The sequence below is a fragment of the Gopherus evgoodei genome, chromosome 2, assembly GCF_007399415.2.
Source record: "Gopherus evgoodei ecotype Sinaloan lineage chromosome 2, rGopEvg1_v1.p, whole genome shotgun sequence".
In the NCBI taxonomy this organism is placed as follows: Eukaryota; Metazoa; Chordata; order Testudines; family Testudinidae; genus Gopherus; species Gopherus evgoodei.
The window spans coordinates 85,549,606-85,573,009 of record NC_044323.1 but is presented as its reverse complement, the minus strand read 5'-3'; the positions used below and the strand labels follow the sequence as shown (position 1 = coordinate 85,573,009).

Here is a 23,404-nt window from a genome sequence, read left to right as displayed (position 1 = left end):
CAGTCAGGGTGTTATGCTATACAAAATACACGGGATCTTTTTAGAGGGAAAAGGCAAATACGCCACATTTATTGAAAATATAACAGTTAACATATGCATTTCAGTCTCACACACACGCACATATACTCCTGCCAGGTGAGGTTTATTATTACCAGTCTATTGTAGCTCGAGTCAATAATGGCCAGTTAGATTGAGCACGAATATGGAGCTGGGCTCTGTCGGTCGCAATCTGATGCTTTGCAGGACTGAGCCCAGAGTTCAATGGCAAAACACCGCTGCTTTATAGTTGTAAATTCCCATTTGAGTCCATGCATTTTGCAATGTCATCCTGTAATCATTAGTCCTTAAATGTTGTTAATCTTGGGGTTCTCTGCTATCATCATTTGATGGTTATTGTTGGGCTTCCGATCGTTATCTCCTATTTGTTGTCTTGCCTTTGCGAATGCCTGCCTTACCTCTGAGGTCATCAATGCTGCTAACATGTTTAGCATCGGATACAATGGACATTTTTGGATTGTCTCCTGGTCTTTCCAAGTCTCCCACTTCTCCTTGACCATCTGGACATTTGTGATGGCTTTCACACCTTATCTTTTCCCAATGCATGCATTTCTCTTTCACACAAACAATCTCTTACAGAATCCTTCAAAGGTATAGAGATAGCAGTATTGTATATTCAGCAGAATACATTGTAAATCAAGCCTTGCTAAATCTTAGAACTAAAACAATTCACACTGGGGCTTCAGGCCCTCAACATTCCTCTAATCTCCTTAACATAGATACAATACAAGATCCTGTCTCTTACTTACTAAAACCTTAAAACAAAGAAATGTATATTTAACTAGAGTGCCTAATTTGTAATACATATAGAAAACCACAGTAGACATTATAACTTATCCTAAAACAAAAGGTTGACCATAATCTGTCAGAAGGATTGTTCTGGTCTGTCATTCCTTTCTGATATTCAAAAAGGGTAGCTGACAGGATAAAATCAAATCATACATTAATTCTCATAGTACAATTATAAAATCCTGCTCCTACATGATAACAGGGGGTGAGGGGGGTTGGATAGACATCGGAGTCCCAGGGGGCACCTCAGGGGGTGGGGGTGTGGATAGGGACAGGGCAGTTGGGGACAGGGAGCAGGGGGGTTGGATAAGGGGCGGAGTTCCAAGGGGGTGGGTGGGAGTAGAGGGTAGTCTGGGGATGGGGAACATGGGTGGGTGGTGTGTTGGACAGGCTTGAGATTCCAAGGGGGCCTGTCAGGGTGTGGATAGGCATTGGGGCAGTTGGGGACAGGGAGCAGAGGGGGTTGGATAGAGGTTGGGGTCCTGGGAGGGGGCAGTCAGAGGACAAGGAACAGGAGGGGTTGGATGGGTCAGCGGTAGTGAGGGGGCAGGAAGTGGGAGAGGGCAGATAGGGGGCAGGAGCCAGGCTGTTTGGGGAGGTACAGCCTTCCCTACCTGGCCCTGCATACAGTTTCACAACCCCAATGTGGCCCTCGGGCCAAAAAGTTTGCTCACCCGTGCTAGTGCTTAGCAATCAACCAAGAACAGAGGACCCATTGTGCTAGGCATTGTACAAAAATAAACTAAGAGGCAGCCTCTGCCCCAAAGAATATACAATAGAAGTAGACAAGACAAGTAGAAAAAGGAGAGGGGATAGGAATGAACCCATAACCACCATGAACTATGTGGTGACAGAAAATGTCATGTTAATTCCTACTTTTTTGGGGGGCGGGGAGTGTCATTCAATTCTTATTGGTGTAGACACCTAGAAGTTGGGGATGTCTATGGTTTGCATTAATAAATAAAGAAAACACTGAGTTTGGAATGGAAGCTCATTTATCTCACTTTTAAAAAGTGGACAAGTTAGTCATGGTACAAACCTACTCATTCAGACAATATGCAATCGCTCTTATTTTCTTTCCTTTTAATGCTAACCCCTTCTGCCCAATAAAAAATTGTCCATACCCCTTTCAGTGAGGTTCTACTGGGAAGGAATTAGCTATCAGTTCTCAAAACTGTGAGTTGAGACCCTATTTTAATGGGTCACCAGGGGTGGCATTAGACTTTCTGGGACCCACCCAGCTCTGAAGCAGAAGTCTGAGCCCCACTGCCCAGGGCTGAAGCCAAAGCCCAAGGGCTTCACACCTAGGTAGCAGGGGTCAGGTTACCCATCCACCCCCCCCGCAGCTGAAGGCAAGCCCTTGGGCTTCGACATGCTGCCTGCAGCATCTGGTCTCCCCTCTTGGGGTCATGCAGTAATTTTTGTTGTCAGACGGGGTAGCAGCGCAAGGAGGTTTGAGAATGGCTGGAAGGAAAGAACGACATGGAGGGGATGAGCGCAAACAGCCAATCAGCACCTGGGAGAGAGTTACTGTGAAAAATGCAGCGAGCCCTGCAATCTGTTTGATATAGAACATCAGTGACACAGGATGAGGGAATAGCTTTTCTTAGACTAATATTACCTCACCCAGCTAGTCTCTCTAATATCCTGGGGACTGCCAGGGCTACAACTGCACTGCATACACAAAATAGTATCACCTCCCTGCTTGAACTGCTCCTGCACCAGGGCTGACCCAGATTCTTCCTTGTAGTTTCTTCCCCGCCAAGCCAGCAATGCTGCTAGTAACCAGGGTGGCGGTGATGCGGCGAGTCTCTCAGTTCTGCGCCCAGGGAACTGCCTGGACCCCATTTGATCCCCCGCACCACATGACTTTGGCTTTGCAGATGTAGAACGTGCCCGAGCGCTCCCACCGCAGCTCACTCAACCCGCGTCTCGAGGGATCCTCTGCTCATGCAAACTGTTATCCCTGGGTCCCCCGCTGGCTCACAGGCGTCTGTCTCCGCCCCGCTTTCACTCGCATGCGCCGCTCCCTCTACACGCCTCCGCCCGGCCACAGCGGACTGCAGCAACAATAACACCGCTGCTGCATGTAGGCTAGCTGCGCGCGGGGGCTTTCAAAGCAGCATCAGCAGGACCCCTCCTTAGGGGTGACTCCTGCACTGCCTGAGAGCCACGGCCGCTTTCAGAGCGTTTCTACTGGTTCCAGCATGCTTTACCCTCTGCTATTTCTCTCTTCCCCGACTCAGCCTGCCCCCTCCCCGTCCACTGATCATTTAGGCAAAGCGCTGTACACAGGCCGTGCGCAGGCACCTAAAGACAGAGAAGGACTCTACCCGCTATACTGGGGAGGTGGTGGCCGAACAGTCGCAAGCACAGCAACCGCAGCCGACAAGCGCATGCGCCTGCTGACGCCTGTAAAGATGGAGCCGCAAGACCAAGCGCGCGCCCTGCAGCGAGAGTAGGGGAGAGGACGGAGCGCGCGGGCACGCTGCAGCGTGGGGCGGGAAAAGAGGTGGAGGTCAGGAAAGGAGAGTTGTATCGCGTGCGCACGCGCACGGAGGTGTGTGTGAGTTGGACTTGTGCCGACAGCGGACACGCGGGCGGGCGGCCGGCGGCGCGGGGAGCGAGCAGGGTTCGGTGTTGGGAGCCGCCGCAGTCGCAGGGGAGCGCGCGGGAGTGTCGCGCGCCCTGAGAGCCGCCCGGCAGCGCGGAGGAGACGGCGGCGGTGGCGGCGCGGGGAGGAGCGAGGCGGGGCCCGGAGAGTGAGTGACACCCCGAGGCGGGCGCCGGCTGAGCCGGGCTGGAGCTGGGCACGCAACTTCCACGGGACTGAGGAGCCGCTTCAGCCAGGAGACGCGACTGAGCGAGCCCGCGGGGTCCCGCGGCTGCCGCCCCGACCTCTTCAGGGAAGACCGGGCGGAGGAGGCGCCGGGGCCGCTGCGGAGCGAGTCCGGAGCGGCTGAAGTTTAGACCTGCCGCGGGGCGGGGACGTGGAGCCGCATCCATCCCCCGGGCCAGGGAGCATGAAAGTTCCGCTCCGGCCTCGCCGCTGCTTCCGGCTGCGTTTGGCGACAAGGCGCCACTGCCCACTGCGCTGAGAAGCGGCTGCGGTGGGTCCGTGCCGGGCCTGCGGGCTGGGGAGAGACGCCAGCAGCTCCACCGCTGTTGGAAGTTCGCGAGAAACGAAACTTGAAAATCGTGAAAAACACTGAAAACTGGAATAAAAAAAAAAGCTCCCCGAAATCAGTGGATCCTGCAAACACCCCTTCCCCGACCGCGTCACCAGCAGCCTCACAAGGGAATCACTGGAGATTTAATTTTTTAATGCATTTGAAAGGATTTTTGTTAGTGTGTTTCTTGGTTAAAGGCCTTGTATTTCACCTTGCGGAGTTTGTTGGGGGAGAAGAACGGAGGGGAAAAACATCTCCTTTCTGCTGGGTAGGGCTTGGAGGTGAAACGTTGGTGGCTACTTCTCCAGCTGGGCACTTCTCCCCACGCTACCCCTGACTTTGTATGTGTGTGTTTTGTTTTTGATATTGAAGCAGTTTGATTCTTTGCCTAATAAACTTTTTCGTTCAAATCCACAATGGAGCCTGGCAATATGGACTATTTCTGTGATCAGGTGCAGCAGAAAGATGTGAGTCGCAGAATGCAAATCGGCCAAGAGTTGCTGGAGTATCTGGCTGATCCAAGTAGATCCACTGACCTCGAGCAGGATCAACAGCGCCTCGATAAAGTGATTGACGAATTAACAGGATGGGTTAACTCTAGTAATTTTAAGGTAAGAATGTTGTGCAGAGGTTGTGTGTAACAGGATTTTTCGTGTTAAAAAGGGATGGTGCTCTTAATTATCCTTAAATCATAAATGAGCACAACAGGACGGCAATTTCTCTTGCCTATCATATCCTGTTTCTTCCTTCCTTCCTTCCACAAAGAGAGGTTTTTCAGAAAAGTGGATTTTGTTGGCTGGAAAGATTGTTTTACAGCGTATTTCTGGCCTGTAAGAGGAGTTCATATTTTCTGCTTTCATGTTGAATAAAAATAATACTAGCATTGGTCATTTAAAATATTGCATTAAGAAAAGTAATTTATGGAGAGATGTTTTGGTGCATCTTTTGTGTGTGTGGCTCTTGATTATGGGCAGCTAAAAGCAAATATCCCTGTTTTCTCACATTGTATGTCATCCTGATTTTTGACCCCTCCCATTCCATGCACCCTATATTCACTCAGGTACGAATTTTATGGAGTTGCCTTTATTTTCTGTAGGCTATACAAGTGATATTTCACTATATGTGCATTGTATCATCTCTTCTGTTTCATAGGGGTTAACTAGTGATTGCTGTTTCAGGGTCCAAGTGTAAATTTGAGTTTATCCATGCTATCTTTTGTATAGTTTCCCAGCATGAGTAGTGTTGTGTTATCTTTCTGGAGGTCTGTGGTGACTCATCTTTCAAATTGTTCTTCATGCATTTTTAGCGGATATATACAAGAAACTGCTAATTCTGGGTTCATGGAGTGAATGTGGGCAATTCTCTTGTCTTTGGATACCCAGGAGAAACATTGGGAACGTGGTCATATTGTCCACTTGGGTAACTATTTAAGTGCAGTTGCTTTGCACTTCAGTCAGCTGATGGCAGTGTTGCTCCATAGTGCTGGACTCAAGTCCCTTAAGTGAGCATAAGGGTTTTTTTTGTTTGCAGGGCTAGTTCCATATACAAAATTGATTGTTATGTACTTATGACTACTTGATTTACCAGGCATTTTGAAGTACCTCTCAAATTAATTCTATTGAGTCAATAGTTCTCTGAAGATTACAGCTCAACAGGCAAGCATCGGAACAATTTGTATAGTATAGTAGTACATTTCTAATGGTGGCACAGTAATTAAACTTTTTTTAAGCATTTATAGATGTTACAGATCTGTGAATTATTTTATAACATTTACACCTGATTTTAGGATTGAGCTCTGAAAACTGTCAATTTCAGCTATTTTCACAAGCGCATAAATTATTACAGGTCATGTTAGTGTAGAGATGGCTCCTTATTGAATATTTAGCACAATTGTGTGTCCTTGGTCTTAAATTGCTGAATTTGGAGTAGAGATATTTCATATAGGCACATAGCAAAATTGGGTAGGTTTGAAAGAGTTAATGCTTTTAGTTTAGATGATGAGCAACTGATTATGTTTTTCTCAGCAGGATGTTAATTTAAAAAAAGTGCTCACTTAAGATAGGCAACAAAGACAAGCATCACTTCTGTGTGTTCTGTGTAAAAGTTCACAAAAGATACCATTAGCTACAGATAAATCATGCTCTTTTCAAAGTGTAACTTCTTTCTCTCACATCAGAATGTTCAGTTTGCTTTAGATGTAAAGATGAGTGGGTGCCTTGTTCTTTAAGACTGGTGGAAAGGCAAGAAATATGTAATTATGAATTATCAAACACTGTACTGTACAAATAAGGCTCTTACAGAGCTTAATAGACTTTAATAATGTAAAAGGCTTGCAGGCTAATTAGGATTCAGCTTTGCATTCCTTAAGTGCATATAACTCCTTTCTGGCATTGAATTTTATACACACAAAGAGCAGGATCTCCCCCCGCCCCCTTCAAAAACAATAAAACAAGGATGTTACATCAATACAAGGGTAGTAGGAATTGCAATATTGGACTCCTCCAATTGCTCAGTTAATCCAGTAGCCTGTCTATGATAGTAGTCACCACTTTAAAGGAAGATTAAGAATCTTCTCCTTGCGCTTGAGGAGTTTGTGTCTTCTATGCTTTGTTTTACAGCTGCAGCAGTAGAAGTTATCCATGTAATTGTCTTAAGTTTATTTTAATCATAATAGACTCTTGACTTGAATGATAGTCCTTTGTTAATGAATTCCACAGGTTAATTGTGTGAGAAAATGATTTTATTCATTTTCCAAGGGACTGTCAACTTGATTCTTTCTTTCAATGTTGAATGCATTTAAATAATTCTGTACTGAAGGATTAAGATTTTTTAAAGTGTGCCCTTCATGACCTTTGATCTGTGAACTGAATGTAAACTGTTCAGGTATTGGATTCATGATACCATAGATACACAGTTTCAGTGTGGTTGAAAAAACCCTTATTTATGTTAATTTTTGGGGGGAAATTGGATTCGCTTAACATAGTTTTGCTTAAAGTAGCATTTTTCAGGAACATAACTACAACATTAAGCAAGGAGTTACTGTACCCCTGATTGAATCTTGGGGCGGAGGGAAGCCCATGGTTGCTATGGCTGCCCCTGGACCGCTGCCGGGAGCTGCGGCTTCTCCTGCCAACCCCAGGGTCAGCTGCATCGGCTGCTGCTCAGATGGTCCCCAGAGCCCAGCTGGCTGCAGAACTGCTCTAGCAGTGGCCGGGGTGGCTGCTGCAGAAGTCACAGAGCCCTAGTGATGATGCAGAAAAGGCAGAAGTGTTCAGTAAATATTTGTCTTGTATGTGGAAAGAAGCAGGATGAAGTATTCTTATCATTTGATGAAGTGCTTTCCAGTCCATTAGTAATTGAGAATGTTAGTTAACATCTAATAGAGATAAACATTTTTAAATCAGCAGGGCCAGATAACTTGCACCAAAGAATCCTAAGAATTGACTGCGGTCTTTGGTCTGATGATAATTTTAAATAAATTTTGGAATATGGGGGAAATTTCAGAAGACAGGAAGAATGGTAAATGTTGTGCCAGTATTCAAGAAGGGCAAGTGGGATGACCCAGGTAACTATAGGCTAGTTATCTTGACATGAATCCTGGGCAAAATGATGGAAAAGCTGATAAGGGATTCAACTGATAAAGTATTCAAGGGTAGGAATATAGTTAATGCCAGTCAACATAGTTCTATGGAAAATTAGGTGTTGTCAAACTTGATTTCAAGATTACAAATTTAGTTGAGAAAGGTAGCTGCATGGACATAATATACTTATGCTTTTGTAATTCATTTGACTTAGTATCACACAATATTCTGATTAAAATGTTAACACAATATCAATAGAGCACAAGTTAATTAGATAAATAACTGGCTAACTGGCATCTCAAAGTAGTTGTGAAAGGGGAAATATCATTGAATGAGGGTGTTTCTAGTGGGCATCCACAAGGATCTGAAGCTATTCATCATCTACATCTGTGATCTGAAGTAACTATAACGTTAGCAAAGATAAAATTTGCAGATTATTTAGCATTGGCAGAATGGTAAATGATGACAGACAGTCACACAGAGCGATATGGATTGCTTGATGAGTTGGACCCATTCAGACAAAATGCATTTTAATCCATCTGAATGTAAAGTTAAACATTTAGGAATAAGAAATGCAGGCCATACCTACAAAATGGGGTAATATATCCTGGAAAGTAAGAACTATGAAAAGGATTTAGGAATCATAAATGAACAAGCAACTGAATGCAAGTTCCCACTCTGATTCTATGGCAAAAAAAGCTAATGCTACATTTGGATGTATAACGGGTGTAGCGAACAGGATTAGGGAGAAGATTGTCTTTATGTATGGCATTGGTGAGAGAGTTCTGGTATCCATGTTTTAAAAAGCCTGTTGACAAATTTGTAGAGGGTGCAGAAAAGAGCCACAAAAGATTTTAGGGCTGAAAAAAATTCCTTAGTTACTTGATTAGTGTGTAAGTACCTTCATGGGGAGAAAATATCGCACCAAAGGACTCTCTTAATCTAGCAGAGAAAGACAACAAGAACCGATGTCTGGAAGCTATAGTCACATATTCTAACTGAAAATAAGGCACAGTTCTGTAGCAATTGTGGTAATTCATCATTGGACCAGTCTATCAAGGATCTTTTGATGTCATATAAAGACTGCATGCCTCTCTGGAAAATATACTTTGGCCAAACACAAGTTTTTGGACTCCAATACAGGAGTAACTGGGTGAAATGTAATGGACTGTGAGATATTTAGGAGATCAGACTAGATGATTTAATTGTCTTTTCTTGTCTTAAACTCTACAGATCTCTGATAAAATAGAACCTTTGGTTCTGCCTCATCTCCATGTCTTCTGTGCAGCTTCTTTCTGGGTGTTGTTTCAATGCTGTTCAGAGAGGGTATTTTCAAAAGAAGGTGCTTGCTTCTAACTTCCAAGGCTACTCAGATGGTCCCTAAAGCCAACTGCCCAGTGCTGTTCTTTAGTGAGTCCGCTTGACAAGCCTTATTGTTCTTGGGTCTGGCTTCCATCCCCTCTCCAACTGCAGCTGTCTGGAGGTGCTTGCCTTCCATGCCTTGCTCATTCACACCTCATTCATTCAACAGGGCAATTGAATAAAGCGGGGAGGGAGGGGGAAGAGATCTTATTCTACTAGCAAAAAGACATCTTTTTTAACATTATACCAAGGCTCAATACAATGTTTTCTATATAAGGATCTCATACAAAGTCATATGAAAGTTATGTGAAGATGCTTAATGCAGAGATTCATCTACACCAACTTGATCCAAGAACAATTAAAACTCCTCACTGCCCTGGGCTTTAAAATCAGAGACGTTCATGCTTACTCTGATTCAAAGCATAGTTCATTGGAGCAGTGTTAGATTCCAGATCAGTGAGTTTACCTTAAGAAAGATTCCAAATGATAGTGAGCTTCATCAACCAACTTAGATTACCCCAAGACACTAGTGCAAACATGCCTCAAACTCTTGGGATGCATGATCTCATACACCTATGTGATGAGATTTGCCAGACCTCACCTATGTTCCATGCAGGAGCAGTTGAAATCAGTGTGTCTGTCCAGCAGGCATCACATGGACAATGATATTCACAGACCATGAAGAACTCCTCATAAAACTGGTGGAAAGACCCTCTTTAGGTGTGGAATGGAGTACCTGTGCTTACGAAGATGTTGGTGACACATGCTTCCATTTGGGAATAGAGATTTCATCTAGATCACCTTCAAACTCAAGATTCATAAGGTAACCATAGGTCCTCTCTCCTTATGATCCACCTGGCATACAAAGCATTCCTATCTGAATTCCACAGATCCATGTAACATCACCACAGCTAGGCATTTTGCCAAAAGATAAGGCAGCAAGATTGTCTCTGCTCTCTTAGGAGGCCATTTTGACTTCGGGGTTGGTGCATTCTGAATTAGATCACACCAGTGGCTCTGCACCTTCCCAGTCTTCAGAATATGTTGGCAGATCAGCACAGCAGGCAGTTCTCAGGCAACCATGAGCAGGACTGGATTAACTTTTTGTGGGCCCGATGCCAAACATATTTGTGGGCCCCAGTGGGGAAATAGGGCATGTGATGGGGGAGGCGGTCCGCAGAGTGAAGGGCCGCTTGGGGACAATGAGGCACAGTGGGAGTGGCCCCACTCAGCTCAGCACAACGCCGCTAGTTACAAACCCACAACTCCTAGACACACACTGGCATACCCAGCCCTGTGCTGCCAGCGTGCCCCTTCCACACTGCCCCCCTGTCCAGTGCCCTGCCCTTATGCCAGTGCTCCCTCACCCAGAGACTTCCCCACAGATCCCTATGCCCAGCACACCTGCCTAGAGACCCCTCCTGCTGACCTCCCACCACAACTGCACAGCACCCTGCACACTATATCCCCTGCCCAGCACCCCCTTCACAGTCCCACCATCCCAACTGTATAGTGCCCCATATTCCTGAGGGAATTCTGCATCAAATTCTGTGCATAATATTTTAAAATTCTGAATTTATTTAATAATAAATGTGGAAGCTCCACCACGGCAGTCGGGAGCACAGGCCACAGGCTGCATGGAGGTGGGAGAATACCCTGCAGCCTCCCCTGCCGCTCTGGAACAGAGACTTGGCAGTGAGACTGAACCTGACGCTGACACAGGACAAGGGCCAGGCCTGCCACAGAAACACCCTAGGGCCCTGCCCCTTTAGCGCCAGGCACACTAGATGTGGGCGGGGAAGCTCAGCCTGGCAGCAGATCCAAGTGCAGGAGGACTTAGTGTGGGGGTATCCAGATGGGGTGAGAGGGTTTGGGGGGGTAAGAGGGTTTGGAGGGTGGCAGTCTGGATGCAGGCAGCTCAGTGGGGGATCTGGATGCACAGGGAGGTGCCAGGTGCAGGGGCAATGGGAGTCTGCAGGGGGGATCAAGTGAAAGTGGTTGGAGCTCAGCGGCAGTGGGGAATCTGGGTGCAGGGGAGGTGGGGTTGTTTGTACTTAAAGTACTGCACAGGATCTTTTCAGGGGCAATAAGACAAACACCACATTCATTGGTAATACATGCATCAATCAACACTATCATATTCATATGATCTGTATTACACTCATGCACTCACATACACACGCACACAAGCACACTCCGTCTTGTTGTTACCAACTAGTTGCTCCCCTTAACTTCACTGGCCAGGTGAGTTAGATGGGAGGGGGGAGGGGTGGAGCCAGGCTTCTGCCAATCCGAATCGATGCTCTCATATTGACAAGATGAGACCCGGGGTCCTCTGCAAGACACTTCACATTTATAGCAGCTTCCCTCTCATGCAAATCAGTACTAGATTCAAAATCGGTGTCTATGTCCTTTGTGCTGCTTCCTTCTGGGTGTTGTCCCGTTGCTGTTCAAAGAGGGTGTTTCTAAAAGAAGGTGCTTGTTTCTAAAAACGCGCCCCCCCCCCCCCAAGGCTGTCAATATGTCAGCTCTTCTTCAGTGAGCCCACTTGACAAGTTTTATTGTTGGGTCTGGCTTCCATCCCCTCTCCAACTAACTCTCTGGAGGTGCCTGCCTTCCACGCCTTGCTCATTCACACCTCATTCAACACAGCAATTGATTAAAGGCGGGGGATGGGAGGGGGGAGAGATCTTATTCTACTCCTAGCAAAAAGGCACTTTTCTTCTACTTTAACTATAACATTGTGCGTTAAGCCTTGGTATAGTTTTCTGTAAGTTTTTCTACATAGGGTTCTGATACAAAGTTCCTATATCGAAGGACTTGATACAAAGTTGTATGAAAATAGCTTAATACAGGGTTACATGAAGAGGCATAATACAAAGTCATATGAAAGTTAGAGGTTATATATGGATAGGCTTAATACAAGGTTATATAGAGAGGCATAATACAAAGTCATATGAAAGTTATGTGAAGATGCTTAATACAGAGATTTATCTACAGGGTTCATTTGGGTGGGGGTGTAGGTGGTTGGGGCTCAGTAGAGAGGGTATTGGGGGGGCTCATCAGGGTGGTACAGATGTAGGGAAGGTGGGGCTTGTCAGGGTGAGGGTGTGATGGGCCTGTTTAACAGGGGAGCCCCAGCTACTGCCAAGGGGATCCGAATGCTGGGCCCCCGTTTCCCTTATCCCAGGGATCAGCAACCTTCGGCACGCGGCCCACCAGGGTAAGCTCTCTGGCGGGCTGGGCCAGTTTGTTAACATGCCGCATCCGCAGGTTCGACCGATTGTGGCTCCCACTGGCCGTGATTTGCAGCTCCAGGCCAGTGGGACTACGAGAAGCCGTGGCTAGCACGTCCCTCATCCTGCAGCCCCCCATTGGCCAGGAGTGGCGAACCGTGGTCAGTGGGAGCCACGATTGGCCGAACCTGCGGACGCAGCAGGTAAACAAACAAACTGACCTGGCCCACCAGGGGGCTTACCCTGGCGGGCTGTGGGCCGAAGGTTGCAGATCTCTGCCCTATCCCCTTCTCTTCCCCATCCCATGCCCTTTCCCCACCACTCTATCCCCTCCCTATCTCACCCCCTTCCTTCCCCACTGCCTCTGTCCCCTTGCCCTGCCTGCCCTACCACGGGCACTCACTGTTGTTCAAGATGGAGGATGGCTCCCAGCACACAGAAGGGAGCTCAGCCAGCACTGGGATGCAGAAGGTGGTGTCCAGCTGCAAAGTCTCAGGATCTGAGCAGCACCTTCTTTTTTCAGCTGGGCTGTGCAGCTCTACAGCCAGAGTAGGTCTGCTCATGCCACTCTCCTTCCCCAAGACCCCACCTCGCCTCTTCTCTGCCTCCTCTCTGCCACCACCCTCCTGCTGGCAAACAGCTGATCGAAACAGCTGATCGGGGGCAGGAAGGGGGAGGGTGGGAATGGAGCAGGCTGTGAGAGGAGGCAGGGGAGGGGCGTTTGGCTGCCCTACTGCAGCAGGAGCCTCCTCAGTGCCAGGAGCACCAAGCTTCTGCCCCCCCCCCCAGAAGAGAGTGGGGGGGGCCGGAGAAGAGTGGCCTTGGCCGGGTCCCCCTTAGAGTGTTGGCCCAGCTCCATGGTGCCAGTGGCTCCGTGGCAAATCCTCTACTGACCATGAGTGGCCCTCAAAGACAGTCCTACAGAACGTGTTTCGTAAGTGAGGTTGTATATCAATAGACCTCTTTGCCCTGCAGACCAGACAAGTGTAACATTTTATTTCAGAAGGTGTGCAAGTTCAGGCTCCCTGACAGACATCTTCTCTTCCCTCAGACATCTAAGCTTAGGATATGGCTACACTTGAAATTTCAAAGCGCTGCCTCAGCAGCGCTTTGAAGTGTGAGTGTAGTTGGAGCGCCAGCGCTGGGAGAGAGCTCTCCCAGCGCTGCACATAAACCACATCCCTTACGGGTGTAGCTTGCAGCGCTGGGAGCCATGCTCCCAGCGCTGCAGCACTGATTACACTGAGGCTTTACAGCGTTGTATCTTGCAGTGCTCAGGGGGGGTGTTTTTTCACACCCCTGAGCGCGAAAGTTGCAGCGCTGCAAAGTGCCAGTGTAGCCATGGCCTTATTGTCTGCCTTTCCACCAATCCCCATGATCCCGAGGGTTCTGAGGAAGTATTACAAAGCACAGGACTGATGATTGTGGTGATAGCCCTAACATAGGCTAAGTAGCTCTGGTATTCAGATCTGATGATCATTTCAATACAGCCCCTCTTCATCTTATCCACCCTCCTGGTGTCTTTCAGAACAATGTTCAGGTCAAGTTGGATATCCAGCATGGTAACTGGATGATGTCCACCACAAGAAGCTGTTGAGCTGGAGGTCAGAACATTTTGCTCCAAAGCAGAAAAGTCTTAGCTGGTGGGAAAGAAATATAGTGGCCCCTTTAAGGGGTCACCCTCTTGGGTGTGGCTGCAGACTAGGGATGATTAGGGTAGGAAGTAATAATCTGACTGGGTAGGTAGGCTGGTGGGACCCATGTAAGCCTTCCTGCATGGGGAAGGTGCATAAACTCTGTTCCTCCACCTTGAACCAATGTTATAGCTAAATTAGCAGCACCCACCATCCCATCCCTGTTTTTTTGGTCTGGTGTGAACATTGTGCTAGTTTCCTTTTTTGGATTGGCGAGAAGTTTTTCTCACTGCCAGATTAGCTTGGATGGCTGGTTTTCACCTTCCTCGCAGGAGCTCAGTGACCCTGTGATGTACGTCAGGAGGTAATGGTAGTGTTGTCATAGTTTAGCACATGTGAGATGTCCAGTTCAGGTAATGATTTCATGGCAGGGTCTGGTTCCTTGATAAACTGGAAGTTGACTGTAGTGGAAGGCATCCTGCAAAGAGGCTGTGTAATGGGTTTAGGGCTCCTAACATCTGGTACTCGAAAGAGACAACTCCCTTTCTCTTGCCTCTTAACCATCATATTAGAGGAGGGTGTTTGGGGTCCAAACAGTAGGTTTGGGACCAGTTTTTGTGTGTGCGAGGGCTGACAGCAGCTCTTCACCAGCTGGAAACAATTAGAAAGGAATCGTGACCCACACCATATGAATTATTGCTGGATAGTTCCCAGAATAGTTAAATTAATAAAGATGCAACCTAATAAAACCACATCCCTTACATCTTGACTGTTACATGTCCAGGATGGTGTTTTCTTTGCACCTGCGGAAGAGACTACTGCTGTCAAGGGCTTGTTTAGTGCTTCAGTAAAATCTGGTTCCAGGTGCTTAACAAATTACTTACACCAGTTCAGTGCCATGACTTCTTAAAACTTCAGCAGCAAACATAAACCTCTTGAATGGTTCAACTCCAACCTTGAAAGTGATTGTGGTTGATGTGATTGATGGATGATTGTAGATGTCCATATTATAATAGCATCTTCCTCTTCAGCAATTAGGCCTCTATCCTGGTAATTTATGTTGTGGATATTGGCAAGAAAATGAGGTGGATAAGTGCTTGCTCCATTTGTTTCTTCACTGCCTGCAATTTAACTTCATTGGGTGTTTCTTCTTTCAGTGTTGCTTAAAATTCTTTCCAAATTTCAACAGCATCAGTAATAGAGCAGCTATATTTCTACAGATTGTCCAAAGCTTTGCAAACAGCTTTTAGTATATTTAACTTATCTTTTACGTTTCATTTAAGTCCAGTGTTGACTACTTTTTGCTGTGTGTGATGGGTTCTCCAGGGTGCAATCTGAAACTGGAGTACTGCTGAGCCCTCTGGTGTACCAACCTGGGCTCTCTCTCACACCGTGATGCTGTGACAAGCTGCAAACCTCTCCAGCTACTGCACTTACACAGCCATCCACAGGCAGGGATACACCCAGCTGAGTTACATGAATGCTTCTCCTACCCACCCACTCATGAACTAACAAGAGAGAGACTCCAGTGAATTCCCACAGCTCCCCAGCCCAGGATCATCTTGCCTTGGTCAGAAGCCTGACCAGTGTAAGTTTATAACCTAATCTGCCCATCCCTCAATGTGGAGAGGACATGCACCAGCTTTTGTACGCTACACAGATTTTCCAAGCACTTCAACCAAAACACATTGTTTTAGGTAAAATATAAAACAGATTTATTAACTACAGAAAGATCAGTTGGTTACCTAAGAAATAAAAGTAAGATTGCAATCTGAGTTCTATAAACTAGACAGGATTTGAATCAAGGAACATCTCACTCTGATCGTATAGAGCCTTAATACAAGCTAGGATTCTCCTTTCTAGTCTGGGACCACCTCTGCCATTCCAAATCTTTGTCCACCAGATGTGCTTCCAGGTGTGGAGTTGTGGGAGGAGAGAGGCCAAATGATGATATCGCTTCTCCTTCTTTATAGGTTCTTCGAGCTTTCTGGAAAAATCTTTTATTGTGATGTGAGTCAAGCAGTGTCCATTGTCTGTGTTCCCTCTGAGAAGTCTTCATTGTATACAGGTCCTCAGATAGTTCTTGGTAGTGGAAGGGTGGAATCCCCCTAACTGGCCATCAGTGCTGTCTGGCTTCTCCATTGTTGTACTTGAAAGCCTGGTTGTGGGTGTTTTCCAATGTTATAACATATTTCAGTAAGATACACACAGCAAAGCTTCATAACTTCACATACAGTGATGGCACATATAATCCAATAGAATATTCATGTTCAGCAGATCAAGACTTTTAAAATGATACCTCACAAGGTATACTTTATACAAAACATTACAGTGGTGAATATAGTGATGCCAGGGTGTTGCTTTGGGGTAGTGTGTCACACTCTGAAACTTCCATCTACTTTATAGAGAATTTCTTCACAAATTGTCATCAGGATAGGTAAGTAACTAATAAATAACTCAAAACAGTTAACCACTGAATTCCATCAGACATTGTGAGGGATAATTAGTTTTGATCCTAATCCCTTCAGTGAAGCTGAAGCAAAGTGATGGTGAGATAATTATTTTATAATTTTAATGTTTTACCTTATTCCTGGCATACCTGAGTGTTTGCTAAAATTTTTTTCATCACATGATTTTTTTTAATTGCATGATTAATTTTAGGTTTGGAAAACAGGAATAGAAATAAGCTTAAAAGTATTTGAAAATTCTGGCAAGTACAATAAGATAGTACTAAGTGATCTTCATGGTTAAAGATAGGATGTCCACATGTGCTTTCAACTGCCTAGTTAAATACCTAGACAGCTGGCCAGAATGCCTTTAAAAATAACCTCCTTAGTCTAGCGGTCACATGACCTAGATTGATCATAGGGGCTAGGAACCTTACAGTCAGTAAGCAGACGTGGAAACATAGTTGATGTATCTGTTGTTCCTTTAGCAAATGAATTTTAAGTAAATCATTGTCAATTACAAATGCAAAAATTAGACAAATCATTTGAGTTTAAATCCATTATAGATGAGAATATGAAAATGTTGCATTCCTAAAAATTGCTCCCTTTTGACTGAAGACTGCAAAAGGTACTGAAAAATCCAAAGTGCATCACATTATGTAAACAGACTAGATGAAACCTAAATATTGTATAATTATTCACTTTATATAAAACCCTTAGAAAATAATTGTCAGCTCTCTAATTCGAATATTGATCTGATGGTTCAGTATGGGTGATTACAGCAGTAGCTAGTCCAGGTGTTTATAGACAGATTATAACATATTTTAAAGAGCTGTCTTGTGATGCACTATATACATCTAATAGTTTATTTTATTTCTACAGGTGGCGTTAGTTGGATTAGATGTCCTAGGTGCCTTTGTTGACAGACTATCAGGACACTTTAAATCCTATGTACCAACTGGTGAGTGAAGTACTAGTTAATTCTCCTTTTCCTTCAGAGAAAAATATAGGAAAAAAGAGCTGTTTTCTTAGTAAACATTCTTATTTTAGTAACTATATCTGACAAATGGCTGAGAACTTTTGATAGCAACTATGACCCTAATCAGGTAAACACACATGCTTTTTAGTGCAAGTGTATCTGCAGGATGAGGGCCTATATGCCCCATTAGGGTTTGACTTACAGATACCTATATTAACTTGTCGATGTTATGTATGTACTTTACCTTAATGTTTTAAGTCAGCTGTATCGTGAAGAATTTTTTCTATCATTGATTTCTTGCCACACAGTTGCTTACTGTTGTCCATTATCTAAAATTGTGAGAACTTGATTGTATTACTTTAAAATTGTATTAATAAATTGCAGTTTCTGTTTGTACAATGTCTAAATCAGGTTTCCATGTATATATAACATGATTCTGCGGCCACTATTTGCTACAGAATTCATCTCCTGCTGTAGAATTGTGCTGTAGGATTTAAAGTTTCTTAAAAAAAAAACCAACCAACCAACCAAACAAAAAAAAAAAAACCCTGAACAAAAATCCAAATGTTTATTGATTGCAGATGGGTGCAGTGACATCTGCCTAAGTGCAAAATTCTGAGAGGTCTGAACTAAGTACCCTATTTGACTCATTGGGATGCTGACTTTGAAACTTAATGTTGATACTTTATTTAAATATCAGAACCATTTCTCTACTGGTCATTTTAGCAGAAACATAGTGAAGGAAGATAATTTCATGGAGAGTTCATAAAATTACAAATTTGTTGGTTACCTTGTTTCAGAAATTACTTACCATGTATTATTTCCATCTGTGCAGAAAATGGTTTTTTTTATTAAATTGCTTTTCAAGCAAAATCAATGGCAGTGAGCAGCATATTACTCCATAAGGTTCTTGCCAGAACTTTAATCCTTTTTTAAACCCTGCTTTACATTGTATGTCAGTTTAGCTTACTTGGTAGCTCTCACCTCTGGACCGGAAGGTGAGGAGCTCAAGTGTCACACTAAGACTTTGAGCTCGTTGCCGATTTTGACAATGCAGAGCAGTAAATAGTATAAATATTAATTTGTATATGCCTATAAGTACAGACTTCTGGGAGCTTTAAAATATAATTAAATGTAATTGAAAATGTGATAAAAATAAGGCAAGTTTCTAAATCCTAGAGCACAAACACTTTCCATCACACAATAAGACAACACCCACTATACTTTATATTTAAGAAACATGCTTAGTGTAAGAAAATACTAAGTCTTTTATCTTGTCCTGAAGATGTCAGATATATTTGTCTTATGTGTAGGGAGTGTTCTGGAGTTCTGCAATAAATCTTCATGGAGAAGGCCTTGCTTTCCATCATCTCAGGATTAAGCCTGGGCTTTAATGTGATTTTTATATATAGATATAGATAGATAGTACTTTTGGTATCAAGTCTTTGCTCAAAGCTTACAATTTAAATATTTTACCATGTTGGTGTTGAAATAAAAATAATGCCATTCTACCCTGAGCTGTGGACACTGCATATTTGCTCCATGCAAACTAAATAAGTAGATGCTGATAAACCAGCAAGTTTTCCCAGCCCATCTGTGATGCATTTTATCCAAGGTGAGCTTGAGAGCTTGTCTAAACTCAACTTTCACCAGTTTAATTCCACTTAAAATGGCAGCTTCAGTTAAACTGCTTCTACTTTGTGTAGGCCAGGCCTTAAATTGCCATGTGAGATCTGCTCTGGGGGAACCATGGGAATGCCAGGGGAGGATGGAACTTCTCCTTTTTATGTGTATTCACTGTTTATATGCCACGTTGATGAGAAATAAGTTTAACTAAGAGCCAGTTTTTCTCCAGTCCATCAATGCGCAGAATCACTTCTATGGTTGTTAATGTAGAAGGAAAGAGATATGGATTACATTACCCTAGTAGTTTCTCTTTTCAGCCATCTCTCTATAAAACACTGCAATGTTGTTGCACTGTATATTCAGTGTGAAAAGCCTCTTGCACACTCGTGCATAACTAAGCCTGAACTAGTCAAATAACGCTCTCTTGGGTGTGACCATACTGTGTTTAAACAGTCTGGGTTCTAGAAGAAAATATTTCCAATCCATATCTTGGCTCTATGAATAGCAGTACTGCTGACTTGAGAGGCTGTAAGACTATAAATCATCCTATAAACTTTGTGCTGAACCCAAAGCTCCCATGGTCAAGCAGTGGGAAAGAATCAAAATTATGATTCTTTGCAAACTAAAGCTGTAACATTTTAACAGATATGGCACTGTCTATTATGGTCATAGTTAATGATGTGGGCTGGTGGCCAGTTATGTATTGCAGATTTACACTTCAGACTAGTAGTGTGATATGGGGGGTGAGGGAGGGCTCCTATTACTAGACAGGAGAATATTAAGGGAGAGATGGGAGCATAAGATCTCCAAATAGAAGACAAGATGGCTGAATCTTTTTCTTAGCAAATGTATATATTCTCTAATATGCCTCTTTCAATCTGACTTTGCTGGATCTCTTCATACATCCAGATTAGAAATGGAGAGCGTTTTCCCAATCAGCTCTTAAATATTACTTTGAAAATTAAAAATGCTGATGCAAACCATTAACTTCCCCCTCTCCTTTTTCTTCATTTATATACTCCAGTAAGTAGTCTTTGTGGTTTGATATTCTTACTCGAAAAAGTGTCAAAATTTGAATGTATTCAAGGATGATCACTTATTATATTAAGCACCATTCTGTCCCATTATTCTGAGATTAAATTGCTACAACTTTTATATAATGATGTTGAGTATTTTTTAAATCCATGTTACCCCAGCTGGACATTTATCTGCTCTTTTGGTATATATTATTTTCTTCAATGAAATAAGAAATTGAAGGGTTGTCACATGCCAAAAAAAAAAAAAATCCTGCATTTTCTCACTTCATGTCTTGTCTTTTTGAAAGATTGGAATGTTCCTGTGCATGATACTTACACTCCCAGTAATAACCGAGCTAACACATTACCTAAGCATAACATGTCAGAACACGGGCATGTGCAGTTACATTGGAATGTAGCTCTTTAAAGGTGGGGTAAGGGGAATAACTGTCATCTAAGGCATTTGCTCATTTAAGAATAAACAAGGGTTTTGTTGAGGAGTGAAAGCAAAACAAAAGCATGGTTACCTATATAGCTTTATGAGCTACCTATATCCCAAAAATTAGGTTTAGCCAAGGTCAGTAAGTACAGTAGTTACAACACAGGCATTTTAATATGACCTGAATTGCCCATTAGTAATCTTTGTATGGAGGTATATACCATAGGGTAAAAGGTAACTAATTCAATTTCCTAGGCAACAGTGTTGCATTGTAGTGAGTGCGTTTTACAAGGTGATGACCCTTTCTTTTCAGATTAACCATATTCCACATCTTGCAGCTATCATCACTGTTGATATTTCTGGGAGTTCTGAGAGAAGTGAAATGCTGAAATTATTATTTTTTTTAAATACCTTAATTGAAGGTGATTGAACTGTTTTCACAACCAAAGAGATTATTGTAGAAGTCTAAGGATACCTGGTAATTCATAAGAACAGAGAGGTACCTTCTGGAGAAATTAAGCAAATTAAGCAGCATTTTTTTAAAGAAGTGTCTGTCTTTGAAACAGTGTAGGGCTCTGGTGTAATTTAACACAAACTTCATGAAGATGTGATTTAAAACAAAATCTAGCGATTACGTAAACATGCATTTCTGTTTTTTCTACCACATTCCATGGCTTGCAAAAATGATTTGAAGTATTTTTAAAGGAGTGGTACATAAGAGGACGAAAAATAAAAGAATAAATGTATGGAGAAATGGCACAAAAATAGTGCTTTGAAACTCTGTACAAGTCCTCATTCACCAGAGCTACCTCTTTTTTTCCCAAACGGAGGCAAGACAGTTAACCTCATTCCTCAAATTAATTCCTACCCTTTCCTCTAACCACCATCATTGTGAAGAATCTCAGCACTTCACAGATATTGGGACTCTTATCTGATCTTTGGCTGTGAATAGTGCAGCATAGAAGAACAATGATATGATAGAGGCCTATAAATTTTTGACTGGTGCAGAGAAAGTGAATAAAGAAATATTTACTCCTTCAAATAACACACAACACTAGGGATCACTCAATGAAATTAATAGGCAGCAGGTTTAAAACACACACAAGTAAGTATTTCACACAACATACAGTCAACCTGTGAAACGTGTTGCCAGGGGTGTTATGAAGGCCAAAACTGTAATAAAATTAAAAAAAAAAATTAGGGAACTTCATGGAGGATAGGTCCTGCACAGGATAGATAGATGCAAATTGTTATGTGTGGAGCTACAGGGCTTTACTGGGAATCACAGTGGCAAAAGCAGCAGCCTATCAGGCTACCACTGCCTGGAGCCAGTGCCCAAGCCGGCAGCTCCTCTGACATGACCATGCTGCCCCCAGCCCACTCACTGGGCCAGGCAGCAGGCTCACTGGCAGCTGTGCCTGGTGGTGCTGGCATTGGGCGGGACTTGACATCAAATAAAGTATATAAGGTCTTGGAAAAATTTTTTGAAAGAGAAAGTAGTTAAGGACATTGAGTCAGTGGTAATTTGGACACAATACAGCATCGTTTTACAAAAGGTAGATCATGCCAAACCAACTGATTCTCCGTCTTTGAGAAGGTAACAGATTTTTTTTAGACAAAGGAAACGCAGTGGATCTAATTTACCTTGATTCAGTACAGCATTTGATATGGTTCCACAGGGGAATTATTAGTTAAATTGGAAAAGATGGGGATCAATATGAAAATTGAAAGGGGATAAGGAACTGGTTAAGGGGAGACTACAAGGGGTCGTACTGAAAGGTGAACTGTCAAGTGTCAAAGTTAGACTCAGGACTCACAGTTTTGTCAGACCACTCTGTTTTATTAGCACAGCAGCTCTGCTAATAACACCCAGGGCTTGTCTACATCAGAAAGTTGCAGCGCTGGTGAGGAGTTTACAGCGCTGCAACTTTGAAGGTGTACACATCTGCAGGGCATCACCAGCGCTGCAACTCCCTGTTTGCAGCGCTGGCCATACTCCCGTTTGTCTCGGGTGTAGAGGATCCAGCGCTGGTGATCCAGCGCTGGTAATCCAATGTAGACCACTTACCAGCGCTTTCTTGACCTCCGTGGAAGGAGGAAGCCTCTGGTAATCAAGCTGGTCTCCTTTCCCGGTTTGCTCTCTCGTTCCTGGAACCCGAGCAAGGCAGGTCTCCTTCCCTGCGGTTTGCAGGGTGGTTCGGGGAACCCGAGAGCAACCGCGGCGAAGCTGGTCTCTTTCACGGTTGCCTCTCGCGTTCCCGGAACCCGAGGCAAGCAGGTCTCCTCCCTGCGGTTTGCTGGGTGGCTCCGGGAACGCGAGAGCAAACCGCGGCGAAGCTGGTCTCCTTTCCCGGTTTGCTCTCGCGTTCCCGGAACCCCGAGCAAGCAGGTCTCCTTCCTGCGGTTTGCTGGGTGGCTCCGGGACACGCGAGAGCAAACCGCGGCGAAGCTGGTCTCCTTTCCCGGTTTGCTCTCTACGTTCCCGGAACCCGAGCAAGCAGGTCTCCTTCCCTGCGGTTTGCAGGGTGTTCGGGGAACGCGGAGCAAACCGCGGCGAAGCTGGTCTCTTTCCGGTTTGCTTTCTCGTTCCGGAAACCCGAGCAAGCAGGTCTCCTTCCCTGCGGTTTTGCTGGGTGGCTCCGGGAACGCGACGAGCAAACCGCGGCGAAGCTGGTCTCCTTCCCGTTTGCTCTCCCGGAACCCGAGCAGCAGGTCTCCTTCCCTGCGGTTTGCAGGGTGGTTCGGGAACGCGAGAGCAACCGCGGCGAAGCTGGTCTCCTTTCCCGGTGTTGCTCTCTCGTTCCCGGAACCCCGAGCAAGCAGTCTCCTTCCCTGCGGTTTGCTGGGTGGCTCCGGGAATGCGAGAGCAAACCGCGGCGAAGCTGGTCTCCTTTCCCGGTTTGCTCTCGCGTTCCCGGAACCCCCCTTGAAGCCGCCCAACAGCGCTGCAGTGTGGCCACATCTAACGCCACTTGCAGCGCTGGTTGCTGTAAGTGTGGCCACTCTGCAGCGCTGGCCCTATACAGCTGTACTAATACAGCTGTAACAACCAGCGCTGCAAAATTTTA

General features: G+C 44.6%; 1 protein-coding gene across 25 annotated transcripts in view; it reads left to right on the top strand.

Annotated features, from left to right (window-relative positions):
* Positions 1-3,185: 3,185 nt before the first annotated feature.
* The window catches only part of CLASP2 (cytoplasmic linker associated protein 2), a 292,183-nt gene continuing 271,964 nt past the window's right edge, over positions 3,186-23,404 (top strand). For 14 of the 25 annotated variants that reach the window (XM_030551236.1, XM_030551233.1, XM_030551251.1 and 11 more), the window contains exons 1-2: positions 3,588-4,627; positions 17,159-17,237. In XM_030551236.1, the coding sequence (XP_030407096.1) occupies positions 4,433-4,627; positions 17,159-17,237 (274 nt within the window). In that variant the 5' untranslated portion in view covers positions 3,588-4,432. Of the gene's footprint in view, positions 3,407-3,586; positions 4,628-17,158; positions 17,238-23,404 lie in introns of those variants that run through there. The other 11 variants (XM_030551252.1, XM_030551248.1, XM_030551260.1 and 8 more) reach the window with 3 other exon arrangements.